The sequence below is a fragment of the Rhinopithecus bieti genome, unplaced genomic scaffold (genome assembly GCF_001698545.2).
Source record: "Rhinopithecus bieti isolate Rb0 unplaced genomic scaffold, ASM169854v2 scaffold_24306, whole genome shotgun sequence".
In the NCBI taxonomy this organism is placed as follows: domain Eukaryota; kingdom Metazoa; phylum Chordata; class Mammalia; order Primates; family Cercopithecidae; genus Rhinopithecus; species Rhinopithecus bieti.
Window position 1 is genome coordinate 2304308 of NW_016811898.1, and position 23603 is coordinate 2327910.

General features: G+C 43.9%; 1 protein-coding gene and 1 pseudogene across 4 annotated transcripts in view; one reads left to right on the forward strand and one right to left on the reverse strand.

The window, feature by feature from the left end:
• APPL2 (adaptor protein, phosphotyrosine interacting with PH domain and leucine zipper 2) overlaps positions 1-23603 on the reverse strand; it is a 65197-nt gene that overhangs the window by 39284 nt on the left and 2310 nt on the right. For 2 of the 3 annotated variants that reach the window (XM_017895320.1, XM_017895317.1), the window contains exons 2-4: positions 17432-17530; positions 5263-5322; positions 4672-4743 (exon numbers count right to left, since the gene is read on the reverse strand). In XM_017895320.1, coding sequence (XP_017750809.1) covers positions 4672-4743; positions 5263-5322; positions 17432-17530 — 231 coding nt within the window. The remainder of the gene's footprint in view (positions 1-4671; positions 4744-5262; positions 5323-17431; positions 17531-23603) is intronic. The other variant, XM_017895318.1, reaches the window with a different exon arrangement.
• On the forward strand, positions 21185-21807 carry LOC108544264 (interferon-induced transmembrane protein 3 pseudogene; annotated as a pseudogene). The gene has a single exon (XR_001889783.1). The product of XR_001889783.1 is annotated as an interferon-induced transmembrane protein 3 pseudogene (transcript).

The window sequence follows — 23603 nt, forward strand, 5'->3', positions numbered from 1 at the left end:
AAAAAAAAAAAAAAAAAAAAAAAAAAAAAAAAAGCCAGATTTCAGACCTATAGTCTAGAAAAGGACCTTTCTGAGAATAAGATGATTGCATTAGGATGTGATGCTCCTCACCAGATGATTTTAACAGCTCTTGACTCTTTTTCCCCTTCTACCTCAAGAACTCAGTAAATTCTAACTTTGCAAATTATCTAGGAGAAATAAAAATCATCCCTGTCAGTGCATCTTTGAGTACTTTTTTGTATGCCAGCTATGCTTAATACTAAGGAGTTCTCACCCATTCTGTGAGTTAGGTATTATTTATCATCACCACTTTACAGACATGCAAATAGCTCTCCAAATCCAGAGGACAAATAAATAGCATATGGGGCTTTTAATCTGGGGCTGCTGGGATCTAAGATTCGTTTACTTTCCACTACCTAGCCTGGGACATAGAATGTGTCCTTTATGCTCACGTTTGGGAATCTGGACGTCGGCAATGAATACAGTGGAAGGGATTTTCCCACTAGATCACAGACTTCCAGATATTTTGGGATTCCTGCTGAGTGACTAAGGGGAAATCACCCAGCAATCATTTTTGGATTCAACATGTGGCAAAGTTTCCTTTACCAGTACTGGCAGGCACGCATATGCATCAACCTTCTGCACATGCATCTCCCAACAGATCTGGTCCTTCGAGGCTGTGGCTTCAGAGGCCACTCTTATAAGCTTAAAGACTTGCCTAAGGTCAACCATTTGCCAGGCCAGGTAGCACCGGGGCAAGCTGCTAACACTTTCCCTATCGCTCAACCAAGTCGAAGCATGACAGCTATATTTTGGGGGTAACACGGGAAGACAGCCATGCCAGTAATTGCCTTCAGAACAGAATGTGCTGACTACTTTTCCAGAATAACTTCTATAAGAAAGGTACTGTGTTTCATTAACAGTTAACAGGCTCTGTGCTGGATGCTTTGATAGACATTATTTAATTCAATCAATGTAACAGCCCAATTAAATGGGCCTTTCTGATGCCATACAAGATGGAGAAACCAAAACTCAGAAAGATTAAGTGGCTTTCCAATGGTTATGCACTTCAGAAACTTCAGAAATGGTACATTTCCCAGCCACTCATTTCCTCCCCAAGAATGAAGGGCGTTATGTCATCAGCTTTTAACGTGGGGCTTTTGAGCTGTGAGTTGTACAGGATAATCACTACTGACCAGAGCACCTTCACTGAGAACGGAGGGGGCACGCACCACCTCTCACCACTTTAGCATTGCCATACAGAAAATGGGGACAACAGCATCTCCCTTGCATGGCTAAGACATGTAAGGACAAGACAGTGACATGAACAGGACACACTCAGAGCAGTGTGCCTGGCATATGTGCTCGGTCTTCAATCAGTGGACTCTAATGACGATGACATCCTGTCTCAGGTGCACTCATAGGAAGTGGTCCAGAAACTCTGCTTTTAGGGAAATCACCATGCATGGAAATCTCTGTGTGACTTATAACATGGAAGACCTCATTCCAATGCATTCTATTAGATATAAGCCACATAAATCTCTACTTTTTGTTGAACTCTCCTTTAATTTCTAAGTCAAATAAATTGCCTTAAAATTTTTTCAACCTGGTTTAGGCCCAGGTAGAGAAAACAGCCCCAAAAGTTACTCTCCTCTTCCCAGATCTAGGCCCCACCTGGGCTAACTGCTTTCACTCTCTGGGTCTTTACATCAAAAGGTTTGTTTGGAAACTCCTTGCAGAGCTAACCTTCCAGGGCGCCATGATACTACCTGGAGCAACCACACTTCCGGTCGGGCACAGTGGCTCACACCTGTAACCCCTGCACTTTGGGAGGCTGAGGCGGGCAGACCACCTGAGGTCAGGAGTTCAAGACGAGCCTGACCAACATGGAGAAACCCTGTCTCTACTAAAAATACAAAATCAGCTGGGCGTGGTGGCGCATGCCTGTAATCCCAGCTGCTTGGGAGGCTGAGGCAGGAGAGTCGTTTGAACCCGGGAGGCAGAGGTTGTGGTGAGCCAAGATCGTGCCATTGCACTCCAGCCTGGGCAACAAGAGCAAAACTCCGTCTCAAAAAATAAAAAATACAAACCACACTTCCATCCTTTGGGAACTATTCACTCCCTACTAAAACAATCATCATTCCTGTCCACAACAACGTGGTTCTAAGTAAATATTTTAAACTGGAAATCTTGCTTCTGGGGTTTCAACAACTAACCGCATTTCCTTAGCAGCTCTCTTCTCAAGGACACATGTGACTCCAGGGTGCAGTCCATTGCTTCTCGCCGTGGGTTATCTTTCCACTGTTAATCAAGAAACACTCTTCTTCCACCTTCCAAAAATCACTTTTGCTCCTCTATAATTACATCTTCTATGTACCTTTTATCCATTTCAACACATTTGAGAGAGAGCCACAGCATCTGAGCTCATGATATAATAAAAAATATGTATTTGGTCTTTGCCCCCAGTTCTTGGCATAGAGCTCTTAAAACCCTTGTAATTTCCTGAGCAATAGGGGTGCTAGGAACATATTTTGTTATAATATTTGGTCTTTGACTCCAGTTTCTGACACACAGCTCCTAATCCTTTGGAATTTCCTGGGTGATGGGAGTGTCTTTTGTTCTGATGAGGCAACTCCTGGTGGCCTCCAGGATAGGGGCTGGTCACCAGAAACACCAAACCATGATTACAAGCTTGGAGCTTTCAGCCCCACCCCGTCTTCCCAGAACGGGAGAGAGCCAGAGGTTGATCATATCTATGTGATGAAGCTGCCAATAAAAATGCCTGAACTGCAGGCTTTGGAGAGCTTCCAGGTCGCTAAACACCTGGCAGTGCCCAGAAGGGTGACGTCCCCAGAGAGGACATGGAAGTTCCATGTCGCCTCCCCTGTACCTTGCCCTATGTATCACTTCATCTGGCTGTTCATCTGTGTCCTCTGTAATATCCTTTAAAATAAACTGGTAAATTTAAGTGTTTCCCTGATTTGTGAGTCAATTCTAGCAAATAATCAAAGCCTGGGGGGGATGTTGCAGGAACCCCCAGTTTATAGCTGGTTTGTCAGAAGTACCAGAGGCCTGGACTTGCAATTGGCATCTGAAGTGTAGGGGAGGGGGTAGTCTGGTGGCACCATGCTCTTAACTTGTGGGATCTGAGGCTATCTCCAGGTAGATATGTCGGAATTCAGTTAAATTGTAGGCCAGCCAGCTAGTGTCACAGAATTGCCTGATGTGGGGAAAACCCACACTTTTTGGTGACCAAAGTGTGCTGAGTGCTAAAAGTATAGAAAGAGAATAAGTTTGTCTTTTTCCTACTGTTTAGTAGGGTAGAGGACAACGTCCAATAAAAACCATATGACGTGTTCACTTTTATATCTCCAGTGCCTGGAACAGCGTCTGCTAAATACGAGGTCATCAGTAAATGTTTGTTGAATAAATCATGGCTTGTTGAACTGGTTTGTTGAATAAATGAAAATGCAATCAGTACAGTTTTATATGAATGTTAGTTTCTCACTTTGTAGTATCTACTGCAGATCAATAACTGGTCAATTAAATGGCATCTGCACATTCCTTTATATTTATTCTTTATCATGATTTTCTGAGTATTCGAAACTCCTTAAAAGATGGAACTATTTATATCTACCTAATTTTGCAGAGTTCTGTCCAGCACTAGTAGCATCTGAGTTCTCATGTTTTTTACAATTAGAATTTATGCACTTTTCCTATAATACCTGGTTTTGTTTTGTTTTTCTTTCTTTCTTTTTTTTTTTTTTACAAATATTCCAAATGTACTGTACAATACAGCTATAAGAACAGTTGTATTAAACCCTTTGTAGTAAGCTAGGCATGGTGGCCCATGTCTGTAACCCCAGCACTTTGGGAGGCTTAGACAGGAGGATCCTTTGAGGCCACAGTTTGAGGCCAGCCTGGGCAATAAAGCAAAAGGCCATCTCTACAAAATTAAAAAAATAATAAAAAACCCATAAAAATAAACCCTTTGTAGTGGGTTGAACTGTGCCCCTTCCCTAAAAGATATGACCACCCAGAACATGTGAATATTTGAAAAAAAAGAGTCTCTGCAGATGTAATGAAGGATCCGGAAATGAGATCATCCTGGATTGTCACTAAATCCAATGCCAAGTGTCTGTATAAGAAGAGAAGACATGGAAGAGGAAAAACATGAGGGGTACAGGGGATGTAAAGCCAGACTGGAGTGATGCTGCCACAGCCAGGGAACACCTGGAGCCATCAAAAGATGCATGAGGATTCTCCCTGGAGCCAATGGAGGGAGTGTGGCCCGGCCAGCACCTTGACTTCAACCTTCTGGCCTCCAGCACACCGGGAGGGGATAAAGTTCTGTTGTTTGAAGCTACCTATTCATGGCAATTTGTTATGGCAATCTGAGAAACTAATATACTCTCCTTCGGAAACTGAATTCTCAGAAATCTTTCTTTTGGTCTATTCTTCATATATATTGCAGCCTTTCCCCTCAAACCAGAAACAAATGTAATAGTTAGCGTGCAACCTATTCTATGAAAGGAGCCTTGGAAGATCAACAAGTTGAGATACCTTCTCAGATATTTAAGTAGATATTTAAAAAGGGAAAGTGGGCCAAAATAACAACAAAACAAAGTTCAAGAAAGAATCAAATACAAATTTTCTATGTTGCTATCTTACCTCATCCACCACTTTGGAAAAATAGTGGAGTGTTGAAATTACTTCTTCATCACCTTTGCCAAGAGCAAAGTTCTAAGACCAAAGAATAAAGGAGCAGGTGTTAAGTGAATGCCAGGGAATTCAGCACGAAGCATCACCTGCAGAACACTACCCTCCACACCGACGTCCTTTCTTCTCCAAGAGCACGTCCTGTCAGAAGTTCCTACCTGAAGAGGGAGTCACAGCTATCCCCTTCGTCCCGCCCGCAGGGTGCACTCATCTGACCCTCCGTGGCCATTCCTTTCTGCCAAACATATTTTTTTACTTTCAGTGTTTATTTCCTGGAATTGCTAATGTTGATTCACTTGTAGTCCCTTGAAGATTCGGAACCCTCAATGGCAGTTAATTACTTCTAGAGGCTAATTAGAATACCTCATAAACACTGTGGGATAATCACTGATTTCAATACATCAATGGAAGGGAAAAGAAAAGACAAAAAACTATGAAGAAAATGAAACAAATAATTTAAGTCTCTAAGGATGCCTTTGGATAATTCCACTTAAGAAAGTCCTGAACACAGCAGCATCATAGGCCACATAAACACCAAGTTACCTGTTTTTCATATGCCAGCAGTTGCTTAGAAAGCTGTTGTGTGGCCAGGCACATCTCATTCTGTGGAGAGAAGAGAAAAAGCAAGTAAGATTAGTCTAATGTATACAAAGTCACTGAAAAATGCCATCTCCGAGAATCCCTTAAAAGGTAATATTGGCTGGGTCCAGTAATACTGGTAAGTATTACTGTAGGTGCACACCTACAATCCTAGTACTTTGGGAGATTGAGGCAGGAAGATCACTTGAGACCAGGAGTTTGAGACCAGACTAGGCAACACAGTAAAACTCCATCTCTGCAAAATAAAAAAAAATTTAATTATCCAGGCAGGATGGCATGCACATGTAGTCCCAGCTACTAAAGAGGCTGAGGCAGGAAGACCCCTTAAGCCCAGGAGGTTGAGGCTGCAGTAACCCATCATTGTGCCACTGCATTCTAGCCTGGGTGATAGAGTGAGACCCTGTCTCCAAAAAAAAAAAAATTATGAAAGAAAAAAAAATCCCTTTCCAGCAGATGTAGCTAAAAAAAAAAAAAAAAAAAGAAAAGAAAAAAGAAAGAATATGTGTGTGCCTGTCAAATAATAAAATGTTTTGTTCAGACATTCGGAAAACAAGACCAAAACAAATCAAAAGGTTAAAGCTTGCTATTTTATTTTTTAACCCTTTACAAATGACTGCTCCTTTTGGTCATTCAGTCCATAAAGAAATGTAGTGAGCAATTATAATGTGCCAGACATTCAACAAGGGCACAGTCCCTGTCCTCATGGGACTTTTTACGGAAGCAGGCATCAAAAAAATAGTTACAAGTGTGATGAGAACTGCAAAACAAAAATACTGGCTGTGTTGGGAGGCTCTGACAGTCTCCAGGGAAGAGATGTTTTAAGCAGGCTCCTGAAGACAGACTAGGAGTCAGCCATGGGGACGAGCTTTCTAGGAGGCGCCAACACGTGGAAGAAGTGCACTGCCTGTCTGAACAGCTCTGAAGTGGAGCACGGCTGGAGCAAGAGCTGTGCGCTTGGAGGCCAGATCAGGCTGGGAGTGAGGCAGTGGGAAGGTGTGCAGGCCCCCGGGGCCCAGGCTCACACATACCGGAAGCACAGCGGGGACTGAAGCAACATATGACAAGGTCAGATTCCACCAGGCTTAGAACACTCACTGGCAATGATGGATGGTAACAGAAGCACAGCTAAACCTACTGTCCCAGAAAACCCAAGGAAGCCCTACTCTTCAAGGAAGCCCTGGGAGGCCTGTTTTGTGCCATTTTCACCAGCCCATACTGCTCATTTTCCTCTCCTCTTGTTTATTCCTCTAATCTCTGGCTACACCACGGTTTTCTACCACTATCCTCCTACCACTGATGTGGGCAGCCTAGAAAACTTGTCTTACATTTCTAAAGCTCAGTTAAAGCTTAAGATTCAGGGTTTATTCCTAAGGAGCACAGCCACTGGGTCTGACGTGGCACAGATGATGGGAGGACACTGGCCTACCTTCTTGGCCTCGGCCTCCACTGGCTATTTCTCCTGGGGTGGTTGTTTCTTTAAGGCTAAGGTCTGAGCTCTGCGGGGGGTTATTTTATTTTTCCCAGTCCTATTTGGCAGAATACAGCAGAGCTAAATCCTACCTTTTTTTGGCCCTCTTTGCGGACGACTAGCCAACCTGTTCCCTGACTTCCTGCTCTGCTCTAAGGAACAGACATTAATAGACCAGGAAATGTGGCTCTGTTTCCTCAGAAAAAAGTCAGACAAATACAACAAAAGTGCCTGGCTCTGACATCCTACTGGTGTTCGACTCCTTTCAAAACTAACCAGAAATGTGACTTCTAGCCACATAGTCAAGAATCCAGCAAGCAGACAAAGCCACAAGCACAATGTCCTTCATTTAGACAGGAACGTCCAACAGTTCTTAGCACACAGCAAGCTCTCAGCAAATGTTTGATGAATGAATGAATGAATGAATGAATGAACAAGGTTAGAAGATTCATGTAAATTCCAAGTTTAAAACAATACCTGAAATCATGGGGTGAGGGGAAAAATCCTTCCTAACCATACAAGGAAACATCACAAATGAAATACAATACGAAGCGATTGGCCAGGGCCTACTACCTGTCAACCATCTTTAGCAGTGTTGTTTTGAAGATCAGAGTGCATGGGAACAAACGTCTTATCTCACTCACTGGGCTGATACTCGGCAATGACTGAAAATCTTGTGCTCCTCCTTCCTGAGTTAGCAGCAGATGGATTCATTCAAGCTACCTTGGCATCTGCCTGAGAGCAGCACCATGTGGAACATGATTTGCAGACCCCCAGAATCTTTACAACAGCAGCTGACATTTACAGAGGGCTTAATTCATGCCAGACCCTATGTTAAATGCATTCTATGCACGACCTCATCTAATTCCAATGACCCTGTAAAGCAGGTTCTAATTAACAACTCAATTCTACAGATGAAGAAACTGAAGCACCGAGAGGTTACGCCACCTGTGCACAGCTACACGGCTGATGAGTGGCAGGGCTGGGATGTGAACCTGGAGCTGTTCGATTCTAAAATCCACACTCCCAAATGCTACTAAGATCCCAAGTTCTACTACCAGGCAGGAAAGGAGAAGGCCTCTGCTTTATACTGGAGTGGGCAAACTTTTTCTGTAGGGAGCCAGAGAGTAAATGTTTTTGGCTTGTGGGCCATATGGTCTTTGCCACAACGATTCAGCTCTGCTTTATAGCACAAAAGAAGCCAGAAATAACACGTAAACAAGTAAATGTTGCTTCATTCTGATATAACTTTATTTACAAAAATAAGATGCTGGCCCAAGAGCCATGGATTACTGATCCTGCTTTGTCATCAGATGTCTCAAATACCCATTCTTTTGCCACACCCTCTGCATGAGGCTCTCTTAAGCTACACATTTCAGATCCCAGGAGCTTCTACTCTTCTAATTCATTCTTTTCTTTATTTTAGTCAACTCTAAAATGTCACTTCCCCATATATGCCTCCTTCAGAGACTGGTCAACACATATACCCACCCTCCAGTCCTTCCAAACAAGCAACGACCATGGGCCGCTAGAATTCTTCCTCAGAACTTACTGGCAAGTGCTCCAAATGTAATGGGAAAACTTGCCAGGGAACTGCCAGCATCAGGCTGTACCCAAAGCTCAAGGGGAGGGCACACATGTGCCACCCACACAGCCACACAGCTCCACCTCTGCTCAGGGAAGAAGGGGCACAGCGTGCAACACACAACAGCTGCCTTCCAAAACGACTTCGAACAACGAGACTCTCCGGGTCTCTCCCAGAAATACCATTTGAAAATGCTGCGCCGTTTTCCTAGTGTAATATTTCAGGCTGCAAGGCCAGCTACGATTCTGTGCAGCCAGTATGAGTTCATCGGAAACCAACACACTTCCAACGCAGCCTGCCACGGGCCCTGAACAGAGCACATTGTGTGAAAAGTCTTTCAAATGAGATCAACTTGAATCTTACTCATACTTACTCTACTGTATGCAAAAGTTGTAGGAAATGCTTTACCAACATCAGCTAATGAATCCACGCCCTGTGCCCTGTGAGGTAAGGCTGCAAAAATATCTCTGCAACAGGACTTGCAAAAACTGGAGCCCGAGTGAGGAGTAAATATTAGCAATAACATCAATAAAGATAGCTGCTAACCCTGAGTCTGTCCCAAGTACTTGATGTTGCTATTAAATGTTTTTCATATATCATCACATTTAATCCTCACAGTGCACCATGAAGTAGACACTATTATCATTTCCATTTTGTAAATAAGGAGATTACGCTTCAGAAAGGATAAATAACTTTCTAAAGCCACGTGACTAGTGACTAGCAGGCAACAACTCAATGCAGGACTCGAAATCAAAAGCCCATATTCTGACTATTATGCTATTCCAATCTAAAGTCCAAAATTGTACCTACTCGATACTCTGATGGGCAGGACTTGAAGGGCCCAGAGATACGAAGCTAAGTCCCACACTTTTCTAGGGGTAGAAGAGCAAAAGAGGTGGCCTACAATGGGAATTCTCAATGGAGTTCCATGAACAGCACTGTTTTGGGCACTCTGGGCCGCTCTGGCTGCCATTTATACTATGCACCGCTTTGTGAGAAGCCTCAAAAGGACAACCTGAGGAGGATTTGCCGACGGCATCTCCCACGCTCAACACAACCTCCCAGGGCTGTTGCCAAGGCAGAAAGTCAAGCGGCTAGCAAGCCCGAAAGGAAAACTGGGCATTTGGCAAAGGAATGTTTATCTTTCTGTGGCACAGAAAGCTAACTAACTGCAGCTGTCACCTGAAACCCCCGGGGGCCTCTGTGTGCAACAGCAGCCATGGTGACTATGAACAGAGACGCAAGAGAGTTGGGTGGAGGAAACCCACATCGATCTATACCAACTACTTGGCTGGAAATGTTGCCTAGAGCCAAGAGGTTCAAAGTCACATTCAGCACCCAGTGTTTGCCACAAAGCTGGCGGTCACGAGTCGCACTAGTTCACGAGCCCTCGAGGCAGGATGCACACAGGGAGGAGTAAGGGGTGTGGCAAGAACGCGTCTGGAGCGTTTCATGTGAGGCAGGCCACAGGGGATGCCTGCTGGACCTGGACTTTATTCCAGGGGCAGTGCGGAAGCACTGAGGAACTCAGGCAGGAGCATGAGAAGCTCAGGCACGGGCGGAAGGAAACCAGGAGTGGTGGTGGTGGGAAGAAAACACTGACGGGGGAGAGAGAACAGATGAAGGGGACAGATCAGGAGGCCACTTGGAGAAGCTGAGATAAACAAGGGTCTGAGCCTGAGGCACAAAGTGCAGAGCAGGGCACGGAGGTGTTCCTGAGGCAGAAACAGCAGGGTGCGGTGAGTGAGGAAGGCGGGGGAGTCAGAGAGAACTGTGCTGCCCATGTGGAAGGCCAGATGGAGAACAGTGCCTTCAGCCAAGGAACTGAGGAGGGGATATGGATTTGGAAATGACAAAAAAGTGCTGTGAGGTGTCCTTGCTTTTAGGTGGGGCTGTCCCAAATTCAGTCCTTCATTCAACACCTATGAGGCCAGACTGCTACCCACCAAACACTGATTGGGGCCTGACATGGTGTAGGGCACTGGCAACATCTAACTCTGAGCTCTGGGAGCTGAGAGTCCACGAAGGGACCAGGAAACCCCATCACTATGTCTTACGTGCTCTGACCAACAAGTGTGCGAGGCATTCGGGCACAGCGGTGAAGGGCAAGGGCACTGTGGCCAGGAAGGGAGAGAAGGAAGGAAGAAAAGGTGTCAGAGAAACTTTGTCGGGCTTGCAGTCAGTCTCAGAGGCCAGGAAGGACATCTGCCAGGGCAAGGGGTTGATAAAGAAACAGGCAGTAGGAGTGGCACAGCAGAGTGGAAGGTGTGCAAAGGGTCTGGTATGTTCTGGAACAGCCAGAAACAAAATGAGAGGAGCAGGCCGATAGGCAGCTCATGAAGGATTTAGCGTGACTCGCTGAGGATTTTATGCTTTTCCTTGTGGTTACAGAGAGCCACGGAGGCATGTGAAGATGAGGAGGTGACAGGAAGGTTTGAAGTAATCCAGCTGTGGTATGGAGGAAAAATTAAAGGGGGAAGATGTCTTCCTGATGACAAGAACTGCAATCGCCCAGGAAAGAGCTAAAGCTAACTCTGCACAGTGACAACAGGCAAACACTGTTTTGAATAAAGACCCAGAGTTCGGAAAGTGGCAAGGGCTAGAAAAGGATTCAGAAATGGCCAGGCAGTTGCTAAAGTGATCCTACCCAGGGAGTGAACAGAGACTCACCAGAGAAGGATTCCAAAGGAATTGTGCAGGACACCAAGACTTCAGGGATACATAGCAAAAGGGTACCAGGAGAGAACCACCAAGAACAAGGGGCAGAGCCCAGGAGGGGGCCAGGAGACAGCCTGTCAGAGGAACCGATGGAAGACAGTCTCAAGGAGGGTGCTGTTAGCAGAATCAGATCCTGCCCACGGGCAGAGTGGAGAGAGGCTGTGAGCCAGGCACTAAGCTGCCTCCCATGCAAGGTGGAGGCCAAGCCCAGACTGAGGTGGCTTGAGGAACAAATACCCAATGTCTGGCGAGGAGGCAAAGACGGCAAATACTGCTGTTCCTTCAAGAAAGGATGAGACGACTAAACTTCTATTTAACTCAAATTAACAGTGCCAGTGAATAGTGCCATCGTAACTATTATCATCATAAAACAGAAGACGGTTCTGTTCACACCGAGAGCACTCTGTGAGCAGAGACTGATCTTAGCATTTTACAGGTCTTAACAGGATTCACTCACAAGAACCCTCTGAGGTGGGTATTCTTATGGCCTCTGTTTAGCTGATAAGGAAACTCAGGCAATCAAGTGATGGCTTGACCTGCCCAAGGTGACACAGCAAGCAGCTGAGCCAAGACTGGAACTCAGATCTGTGAAGTCCAAGGTCACACACTTAACTCCTGTACCTGAATGAATGAGCCTAGCCCAGAATAATCTAAACGCAATAGCTTTTAGATTGCTATCTGAAAGCTACCAATGCCAGCATGAGGGAAAGCTGCAGATCCCACGTGCAGACCAAGTGCAGGACCCAGGTCTATGAAGTCGTTTCCAAGAGCCACTCAGGCCCTCGGCTCCTCCGACCTTAAGCTACATATGCACCTCCTGCCAGTCTCTGTCAGACAAGCCTCAATGTGACTGGTTTTCAGGACTGCTGAAACACACTGATTAGAACATTTATGGATAAAAACTAATGAAACCAAGAAAGTTACTCTGTGATACAAAAGGGAACTGGGTCCTGCCTCTAACATATTACAAAGCGGTGGGCTGATAAACAGGGGTGGTCCTTCCATAATGACAAGAGGAGCCTCTAAAAGCTTATACTTCTTTGGCCTCTGCTGCCATTAATGGTGGCTAGCGTGTCAGGAGAGCAAGTACAGTGGTTAAGAGTGAGTGCAGGCTTTGCAGTCAAAGATTCGGGTTTAAAATTCTGTGTGACCTTAGGCAAGCTACTTAACCTCTCTGAATCTTAGCTTCCTCATCTGTAAGTACATACTATACAAAGACCTCTCCTCTGCTGTGAAAGCTGAGTGCCCAGCCTATTGTGTGGCACTTTTATGTGCCTAAGGAAGGCCACTATTGTCACTACTAAAACACGCAGCTCTGACCCTGATCTGCCTCCCATGTGCTTCGCCTTCCCCCATGACAAGCTCACACTCCTGGATGCTCACTACTCTCATTTGGTTTCCCAGTCAGTACATTCACTTGTTTAGCTAGGTATCTATATCATCATTCTAAAGAAAAGTATTTTCTTCTTTATAACACCAACTTATGCATACTTTACTCCTATTCCCTCCCACTGTCTTTACTCCAATTTGAGAAAATACTAGTCCCACCTCCAGTTCAGGCTTTTAAGATCAGGAGTTTTGGCCGGGTGCGGTGGCTCAAGCCTGTAATCCCAGCACTTTGGGAGGCCCGGCCCTGCAGACGGGTGGATCACGACGCATCAGGAGGATCGAGACCATCCTGGCTAACACGGTGAAATCCCGTCTTCTACTTAAAAAATTTACGAAAAACTAGCCACGGGCGAGTGCGCGGGGGCGCCTGTAGTCCCAAGGGCTACTCGGGCAGGCTGAGCAGGAGAATGGCGTAAACCCGGGCGGAGGCGGGGAAGCTTGCAGTGGAAGCTGAGATCCGGCCACTGCACTCCAGCCTGGCCCGACAGGAGGCAAGACTCCATCTCAAAAAAAAAAAAAAAAAAAAAAAAAAAAAAAAAGCCATCAGGACTTTTTAAGATCAGCTGATCAGTAGTTCTGTATTCTGAAAGCTTTGGTTAAGAACAACTGCAGACATGTAGCTGTGTTAAATCAAACCTGCTTTGCTGAAGGACAGTGAGAGTCTTAATCATGGTTCTCATTTCAAAAAAATTCCATCCCAAATTTACTTTAAAAAAAAATAGCAAAAACAAAATAAAAAATCTCATACAGACTGAAGTTAGCAACCACATAGGTTTGTCATCTGGTGGAAGAGAACGCCAGGTTACAAGGGTTGCCAGGTTTCATGAATACTGCTGGGGACAGCCTTCCTGTCCTACCGGCCAGAAACATTATTACCCCTGCCCCCACTTTCTCAGTAACAGCTGAGAGGAGAAGCAAGATGACCTAAATAAATTTCATGGCAAGCCCCTAACAAATCCATTTTAAAAGATTAGAAAATTGTAAACCTCTTTAAACCTCTCTACAGGCCGAGATAAAGAATGAAAATAAATTCCAATGTGTTGAATGCAAAATTTGAGCAGAATTAACTGAATATATATGCATACGTATCTATTTAGATATAACCGAAGTTGTTAACTTATTTAGCCAATAGTTTGAAAAACAGCGTGTTCTAGGTAACCAGGCTGTTCTCTGTTAATGCATTGGAAAGGTATACTGCTTCTTTCATTCAAAGAACCCACAATGGACTATTACCAGATGTGACTCCAGGGACTACTGTAAGATGCTGAAAACAGCTTAGAGCCTACAGTTTCATTCTAGAGGTTAAGCCAAACAAAATTTAAAATTTTCCCAAACTAGCCACAATCAGCAAAACTGCTCATAGAAGTTTTCCTCTAGTTTTTCTTGTTCTTCCTCTTTCTAAAACTAAGGTCTCTGAAGGACATTCGCAAAATCAGCATCCAGAAATTTACTGTGTAGTCTGATTAAAATATGTTTTATGAACGCTTATCATTTATCAGCAGCATATGCCTGCTTTGGTAATATAATGAAAAACTGTATCTTATGGAGAATCTCTTTTTAAAGAGGAAATAATAAAACAGTATCAATCAAATTCAACATGCCTAGGTGTAAAATATTTATGGAATAACGTGCAATGAAACCAAGAAAACATAACTTTAGGGGAAACAACTTGAATGAAAACTCTGAGAAATATACTATCTTAAAATATACATATGAAAACAGATCAAAAAAGGAATCAGAAAAGATTTCTTTCTTCAATTAAAAACAAAACAAAACCCCTAAGCTTTCAAATAAACCTGAAAAACCAAGCGCCCCTGGCCCAGCCAATCCGAACACAGCCAATCACTGCTTGACTCTGTCCTTGAATTTGGCAGCACTTTCTCCAGCCACTGCTGCAGGAAACGCTGAGGCAGGAGGAAGGGTTTCTGGCCAGTAGGAGAACCCACGTGATGATCATATGCTGCACATTAAAAGCTGGGTTACAGCCTCTAGGAATGAAAGACCCACTCAATTCTGGCAAAATGTCATTTTCTGCCTCAAAAGAAAAAAATGCATGAGACAGTGTTTGGATATCCCCAAGTAAATGATTCTGACAGACACCGAAAGGCAGAACAGAGACTCCTCCGAGTAGCAGAGACAAAGTCTCTTATGTCTTGGGGCTTTTAAGCCTTAAATAAGAGACAAATCACTTAGTGATGAAATACAAATTGCTGAATAGCAAGCAATTTCAGGTATAAGCCCAGTAAGAACACTCCTGTTTTCTTAAATTTAGAATATTTAGGGAAAATACAAAACAAATTAAAATTGACAGTGTTCATATCTCTAAATTCTGACTAACAAAACATATAAAATCACAGATGAGCACATTATTCTTCTGGTCATTAAAACTAGTTCTAGCTACTCAGAAGGCTAAGGCAGATCACTCAAGGCCAGGAGTTTGAGACCAGCCTGGACAACATAGTAAGACCCTATCTCTACCAAAAATTAAAAAGAAAAAAAATTAGCTGGGTGTGGTGGTGTGCACCTGCAGTCCTAGCTACTTAGGAGGCTGAGGCAGGAGGATTACTTGAGCCCAGGAGTTGAAGGCTACAGTGAGCTATAACCATGCCGCTGTACTCCATCTTAGGTGATGGAGTAAGACCCTGTCTCTGAAAATTAAAAATTAAAAAAAAGAAACTGGTTCTTTTTTTAATATTTACAAAAATTTTGTGTAGAGACAGGGCCTCACTATATCAATTAGGCTGGTCTCGAACTCCTGGCCTCAAGCAATCCTCCTATCTTGGCCTCCCAAGTGCTGGGATTCCAGGCCAGCCCAAAGCTAGTTCTAATTAATAAGTTACACTTATACATTACTGCATAGTTTGCCTGTCTATATCTCCAGCCCTGTACTCTGGATCCAAACTTTCAACAAGATCTCTTTACCCACTATGATGTCCCATGAACTCCTCAAAATCAGTGTTTCCACAGAGAATTACAGTTAGGCATCCCCGTAACAGTTATGCATTCACAGGCACGCACACACACTCACACGCACCCTGCTCCTCTTCCTGTCTTCTCCCATCTATTCACCCTGCCGCTCCAGATGAATACTTGAACATCATTCTTGATTCATCCTTTACCACCTGGCCCCTTCACGCCCAATCAATCACCAAGCCGCCTCCTAAATACCTCTCAAGTACAGCTGCTTCTTTCCACGTCTACTGCCACCTCCCCTATGCTTAGGAGTGAAGAGTCTCAGCTTGGCTCCAGCTGATTTGCTCTGCCATGAATCAAATGGGTGCACCTGGACAAGTTTCTCACTATTAGCATCCTTAAGTTTCCTGACCAATACCATAGTCATAGTAACAATAACAATACCCACCTCAGAGTTGTTAGGAGAATGTAAATAAAGTAATCAACCTAAAAGGCCCTGGAACTTCCTGGATGCTATTGAGTATTCACCAGATCTCAACCCTCACAATCATCCTCCTGTTGGGTGCCCAACACAACCCCACTAGGTTGGGTGGCCCTCCTCTCCTGGCCCTTCTAAGGCTCTCTGGCAATTGCTTTGTCTGCCTCCCAACCCAACTATCAGCTCCCCAATGGCAAGGACTGAGTCTTATTCCCGTAGGATGGGAAATGACTAATAAACCAATGAGCAGTAATACCAGTGGTGGAGCTATGTAATAAGAAATGACTATATATGATTAGTAAGAGCTATATACTGCTGAATGTGGTATAGGTGAAGTATCCCGCATCTGAAATGCTTGGGACCAGAAGGATTTAGGATTTTTTCAGATTTTGAAGTATTTGCTGTATCAGTCGAGCATCCCAAATCCAAAACTCCAAAATGCTCCAATGAGCATTTCGTTTGTGTGTTACAGATTTTGCAGCATTTCGGATTTTGGATTTTCAAATTTGGGATGCCCAACCTATATTCCTGAAGAGATTATTAATGAGAAAAACATCAACACATGGCTGGGCGCGGTGGCTCAAGCCTGTAATCCCAGCACTTTGGGAGGCCGAGATGGGCGGATCACGAGGTCAGGAGATCGAGACCATCCTGGTGAACACGGTGAAACCCCGTCTCTACTAAAAAAAAAAAAAATACAAAAAACTAGCCGGGCGAGGTGGCGGGCACCTGTAGTCCCAGCTACTCAGGAGGCTGAGGCAGGAGAATGGCGTGAACCCGGGAGGCGGAGCTTGCAGTGAGCTGAGATCCGGCCACTGCATTCCAGCCTGGGCGACAGAGCGAGACTCCGTCTCACAAAAAAAAAAAAAGAAAAACATCAACACATAAGATTTAAGACAGCAAGGAATCAATAATGAAAATGATCAGTTACCATAATATTGTGATGTGTTCAATGCTTTGTAACATAAAGCATTTTATTTTTAAGTAACTCATAAATCTTGTCTCAGAAAGCAACATACATGGGCCCTTCTTGACGTTAAAAAGATTCACTTTTGCTACTCAGCAATTTCTTTTGCATGGTTTTGCAAGCCAGAGATATTTGTTCCACAAAACAAAGCACCCGAGTTTCAGAACTGTGACTCAAGTCTTTTCAGAGGAAGCCGTCGAAAGAACATCTCCGCCCTCCCACACTGACATCTGAGACTGCCCATTTATGAAAAAGACAAAGAGTATGTCTCAAAATACTGGACCCACTTATTCACAAGTAGGAAGAGGAGACTCAAATGTTTCCCATTGGGTTGAATTAAAAAAAAAAATTAGAAGCATTTATGTGGTCCGTCTCTAACGGTTCTAATTACAGAAAAATCACTCTTTCTTAAGCAATGAGAACAGACTGTCCTTAGCTTTTTGAGGTGAAAAGCAGTGAGAAAACAATTCTGATTTTGTCTCAAAGTCTTAAATGATATTCTTCGGATTCCAATTTCTCAACCTCTGAGGGAAGTTCAGGATGAGAGGACAGGATGCCCACTCTGCAGTATTCAGGGGAGAGGTGGCGGCATACCTGGGCTCCATAGACGCGCTGCATCGCCTGCAGCAGCTGGTTGGTGTAGTCTGTGAGGGTGCCAGCATCTTCTTCAAACACGCTCAGTAAAGAGCGAGTCTGGGAGAAAAGAAGAAAAAAGGTCAGTTTCATTTCTAAGTGGAAAAGTTACAGAGGAGGAAGAAGATCCACACACCCACACATGCAGAAACCAGAATGGGAGGAAAGAAAGGTACCTGTTGGTTCCCTGGCTTCTTTTATTGATAATACCAGTATCATTTGATTCCTGGAGCTCTGGTTTAGAACTCGCTTTCTAATCCTTTAGACTACAGTGTCAGGGCAACTTCAGAATTGGAGCCAGAAAAGCCAGTTTTTAGAAGATTATGACTGAAGGGCTATTATCTATTCTGACGTTAGCCCCTACCTAAGCACCAGTAAAGTCTATCCAATAAAAAAAAGTGTTCAAAAGGGCAGCCTCTCCTCTCAAGTCCATAAGATAAACACAGGTCAGGCCTATTTGTGTACCTGGGATGTGGTCCCCTAGCACAGCTATAGTGTGAGCACCCCAGCGGGAACCGGCAGTCTGGTCTTCTGTAATCCTGGATGTCTTGCAGGAGTGTAGGAGTATGTCATTCTTTCCTCTTATGGTACTACGATTTCCTTGGGTTCCTTCCTTTCCTTCCTTCCTTCCTTCCTTCCTTCCTTCCTTCTTTCTTTCTTTCTTTTCTTTTCTTTTCTTTCCTTTGTTTTTTTTTTAGATGGAGTTTCGCTCTTGTTGCCCAGGCTGGAGTGCGATGGTGCAATCTCGGCTCATTGCAACCTCTGCTTTCCAGGCTCAAGAGATTCTCCTGCCTCAGCCTCCTGAGTAGCGGGGATTACAGGTGCCCACCACCACACCTGGCTAATTTTTTGTATTTTTAGTAGAGATGGGGTTTCACCATGTTGGCTAGGCTGGGGTCTCAAACTCCTGACCTCAGGTGATCCACCCACCATGGCCTCCCAAAATGCTGGGATTACAGGTGTGAGTCACCACGCCTGGCCTGCTTGTTTTTAATTAGATTTTACCATTTTCAAACTCATGGCCAGGAAATTTCATATCCCCTGGGCCCACCAATAGCAGCACTGGCCATAAAACTCTAATAGCAACTTAATAAGAATGCTAGTTTATCGTTTTTAGGAAGACAAACTCCTCAGTGCTCTGAAAGCAGCTGAGCAAAGTCATAAGCTGAAAGGTATTTCTATCATTTTCATCCACAGCGCTTAGGACACAAAAAGCACTAGAGAAATATTTACATACTGGTGGTGAACGAACAAGAATCAAGGTGCGCAGAGGCAGATCTACTCAAGGGATTTTCGTTAATGTGCCCAGCACAGTGGGAATTTAAAATACTATGTTAGCAATAATTGGATCACAACTTCAAAATATAACCCATTAGGCAGAGAAAGGAGAGTAAAGTTTCAGGAATGCCTTTGAGGTGGTATCAAAGCACTTCACCAAATACAACTCACTAAGGCTCATTATTTCCCTGCAAATAAACTGCAATTCCTCCTTTTCTTTTTCTAACTTATTTCAGGTAAGAGAATAGTAACTGACCCCAAAGCACCCTCAGAAAACTAGAATAAGAATCTATGCATTGGGATCATTACCTCCCACCATACATGATCTACCCCGACTCTGCTCCAAAACTCTGATGCACTTCGTAGCAATGCATGCTTATCCTGCTTTGCCCAGGTCTTCCGGGCTAAAAACACCAGGACTAATGTACTATCTTCAGTACCAATGCTTATCCACAGAAGAGCTACAGTGCAATAATGAATAAGGAAACCGTATCATCACGTTTAAAAAAGCTCTCAGTGAAAGAAAAACAACACAGAATTCGTACAGTGCGTAATTTGTTAGAAGAGCTCTTTGAACTTGTAAAAGTTCACAACCACAGTATGAAATATATCAGGACCTGAACAAAGGTTTTCTCAAACAATATTTATCAATAATATGCATACAGATTGTCGCTTTTTCCTATTTTAGTCTATTCCATTTGTAAACAAAAATTGTGGTTGTGACCCACTGGATTTCATAATCTACTAACGGATGTCAACCAGTAGGTTAGAAACACTGATTTAGGAGAATGAGAAGGGATATAACTGGATTGTGGCTAGTTTTTTCAAAAATACTACTGATGTCCATTTAGCCAAATCCTGTTTACTGCTTTTAATACTCTTAGGGATAAAAACAAACTGGAAGAAAAGAGGTAAAAAGGGAAAGAGAGGGCTTGCATGAATGTCCTCCACAAAGAAGGTAGAAAGAAAACTAAAATTACCACTTCCTCTATACTACCTGTGTGCCAGACGCTGTGCTGGGCACTAAACATCTGTGACTTCATTTAATTCTTTTAGCAACTCTGCGAGGTCGATTCCACGGTTCCATTAACTTCATGTTACAGATGATGAAACTGAGGCTCATCAAAGTTAAGAAATGTGTTCAACCTCCCACTGTAGGAATGTGGCAGGGCTGGGATGTAAACCCAGGTCAGCAGCACTGAGGTCACCAGCAGGATGGCTCTCATCAGCGAGTGCGCTCTTTGGTCCACAGCCTACAGCCCTGATGGGAGGCAAGACAGGGGCAGACTGGAGCTGGATGCTACTACCACGCCCCCGCCTGCAATACCTGAGTACATCACAAGTGTCCTTTGTCCTTATACCGTGGACATGCGACTGTGATGACCATTAGAACTGACAGGAAAACTCTGGTCTTCTCTTTCTAATTTAACTTGGCAGTGATCAGCTCTATATATAATAAATAGAACCAGCTACCTTGGACACTGGCTATCCACATTTACCACACTATGTCTGCTCAAACTTTGGTTTGGAACAACAGGGATATTCTGAGACATAAAGAAGGAATGAGACCAAGAATAAAGCAAAAGCACACTAGTAGCTCAAAATCCCACAGTATGGTCAGAAAGACACTGGTATATCTCACTTATAAAGATAACAGCAATCACTTATGGGGTTACTATGGCATGCCAGCATGGAGACACTTTACAAATGTTATTTATTCTTCCTAACAACTCAACTAAATAGCTATTTTTATTTTTATTTCACATACCTCCAAACATAACCTCAGAGAGATTGAGTAACTTGCCAAAGGTAACAGCAGATTCAGGAGTTGAATTCCATCCATTTTCTATTGCCCAACACTCTTAAGGGTATACTCGGCCAGAGAAACAAAACCAAGCACCCTATGCATACAGCCTCAGCTCCCTATCACTCCTTTACCTTAAAGAAACTGCATATTACTTAATAAAACACTCCTAGACATTCTCAAGAATAGTGTGTAATTGTGTAATGGCCCAATTTTAACACCACTAACTATTAAGAACATTTTAAGGTTATAAACAAAGTTCTTACCGCCATAATTTGGTGGAGGAAGAGAATGTCCTAGTGAAAAGAACCAAGACTCTGGGAGGCCTAGACAGAAGATTGGTTGAGCCCAGGAGTTCAAGACCACCCTGGGCAACATAGCAAGACTCTTTCTCTACAAAAAATTTTAAAATTAGCTTTGTGTGGTGATGCGTGCCTGTAGTCCTTGCTACTCAGAGGCTGAGGTGGGAGGATCGCTTGAGCCCAGGAGGCTAAGGCTGTAGTGAGCCACCATCATGCCACTGCACCCCAGTCTGGGCAACAGAGCAAGACCCTGTCTCAAAAAAAAAAAAAAAAAAAAAAAAAAAAAAGAACCAAGTCTATTGAAAGGAAAAATAGGTTATAAACAAAAAGAGGAACTGAGAACCATCCCACTAACCCGACCACCGCTGGCTTTCGCAGGACACCATGAACCACACGGTCCAAACCTTCTTCTCTCCTGTCAACAGTAGCCAGCCTCCCAACTATGAGTTGCTCAAGGAGGAGCAGGAGGTGGCTGTGCTGGGGGCGCCCCACAACCCTGCTCCCCCGACGTCCACCGTGATCCACATCCGCAGCGAGACCTCCGTGCCCGACCATGTCGCCTGGTCCCTGTTCAACACCCTCTTCATGAACCCCCACTGCCTGGGCTTCATAGCATTCGCCTACTCCGTGAAGTCTAGGGACAGGAAGATGGTTGGCGACCTGACTGGGGCCCAGGCCTATGCCTCCACCGCCAAGTGCCTGAACATCTGGGCCCTGATTTTGGGCATCCTCATGACCATTCTGCTCATTGTCATCCCAGTATTGATCTACCAAGCCCATCGATAGATCAGGAGACATCATTCAGGCCAGCAGCTCCGCCCATAACCTGTGTCCCACGTGCTCCACCTTCCTTCCATTCCTCGCCCTGCCCCCGGAGCCGAGTCCTGTATCAGCCCTTTATCCTCACACACTTTTCTACAATGGCATTCAATAAAGTGTACATGTTTCTGGTGCTGCTGCGAAAAAAAAAAAAAAAGAGGAACAGCACAAAACCTCTCCACAATGAAGACATACAAAACCACCAAGTTACATTTTGAGATACCTTGTTTGAGGAAAGAAAGCCCTGATTTGGTTGGAGAGTGCTGTTCCCAGCTGGGCCACTCAACTGCATAACCTCAGAATTACATCTTTCATTTCTTTGTTTCAGTTATGCCAATCGCAAAAGAAACAGAACACAAAGCGAACAAGCAACAGTGTTGTTGTCTTCACCTTATCTCAAAAGTGTACTACTTACAGGACAAGAAAATAAGCCCCTGAAGAATAAGCTGCAGGAGCTCAAAGCTGCATTTGTGTTCCTATCGCAGCAGGATTCACACTGTACTGGAACTGTTGCCTCATTATCTGTCTCTGGAACAAACTGTGAACCAGTCAAGGGTATATTTGTCATCACATTCCCAACAGCCAGTAGTGCCAGGCAGGGAGCAGAGGCTTCTAAACAGCAAGAGACAGATGTCTTAATCCCTAAAATGTTCTGCTTCCCATATATGAGAGGTAAGCAGAAATAATGCATGTGTATGCACACAGACTAGTTTTACAATGCATCGTGCAGCACTGCAAACTAAAAAGGAGTCCATGAATAGATGTGTCTAAGGTCAGTTAACTGCTATTCAGCTCTTCCTGGGTCACTCAGTTCAATTACAAAAGCTTTGGTGTTCATTTAATTAATCCTGTGCAATCACATTACTGAAGCAACTCTCAAAATTACTCTTCATAAAACTAGAAGAAACACACAATAGGTGGTTTGTTAGGTCTTTTCCTTTTAGTGAAACATTTTAGGTTACTGATGACAGAAAAGTCCGGTGCTAGATAACTGGGCTAACTTGAACCATATCCCTAGTACAGGCAAGCTGCCTGGGTTCCAGTCCTGGCTTTGTCACTTTATGGTGTATAATTGTAAATAAATTACTTCTCTGCTTCTTAGTTATTTAAATAGAGAACATACTTCAAGGCTGCTGGGAGGATTAAGTGAGTTAATATATGTAAAGCATTTAGAAGAGTCCCTGGCACATAAAATCCATGAGACAGGCATTTGCTATTGCTTTTATGCTTTACACATAAAATGACGGGGATGGATTAGATTCCTTCCAGTTCCAAGTCTATGAGTCACCTTGAGAATAAACCTACGTTAGACACAGGTCACATACAAGAGAGTAGTACATAAATATGCTCTGATGATCATTAAATACCTTCTTAAAGTCAGTTTCCATTCTGTACAACAGCATCATCAAGAGCCCTCCTAAGGGTGACAGCCACGTCTCAAAAGCAATGACAAATAAACTTCCTATATTAAAAGGAACATATTAAATAAGAGTGATAATGTCTCTAAACCTCCTCTGCCACATACAAGTTCCAAGTTATACACCATGTAGATATGACACAATGTTAACTCTAAAGTACCTTGAAGATCACCTGCTCCCCCCCGGCCCGTCTCTCATTCTGTAGATGTTCTGCAGATGAGGAAACTCAGCCAGCCACAGGGTGGAGACGAAGAGACTCACCCACATCACATTCTAAGTGAGCGTGAGAGCCAGAATTAGAACCCAGGTCTCCTGACTTGGTCCACAGTCCTGTCTACTTCCTCACAGCTGGGAAAATCCTTTAAGCCACTCAGAAACAGTGTATATTCCTTTATGGAAGAGCTGGAAATTAAGAATGTGATCTGTTTGTGAGGACAACATCAAGAATCAGTATAACCTCTGTAACCTGGCTTAGGCATCACCATGTAGGTTAGAAAAGCAGGATATTTCTC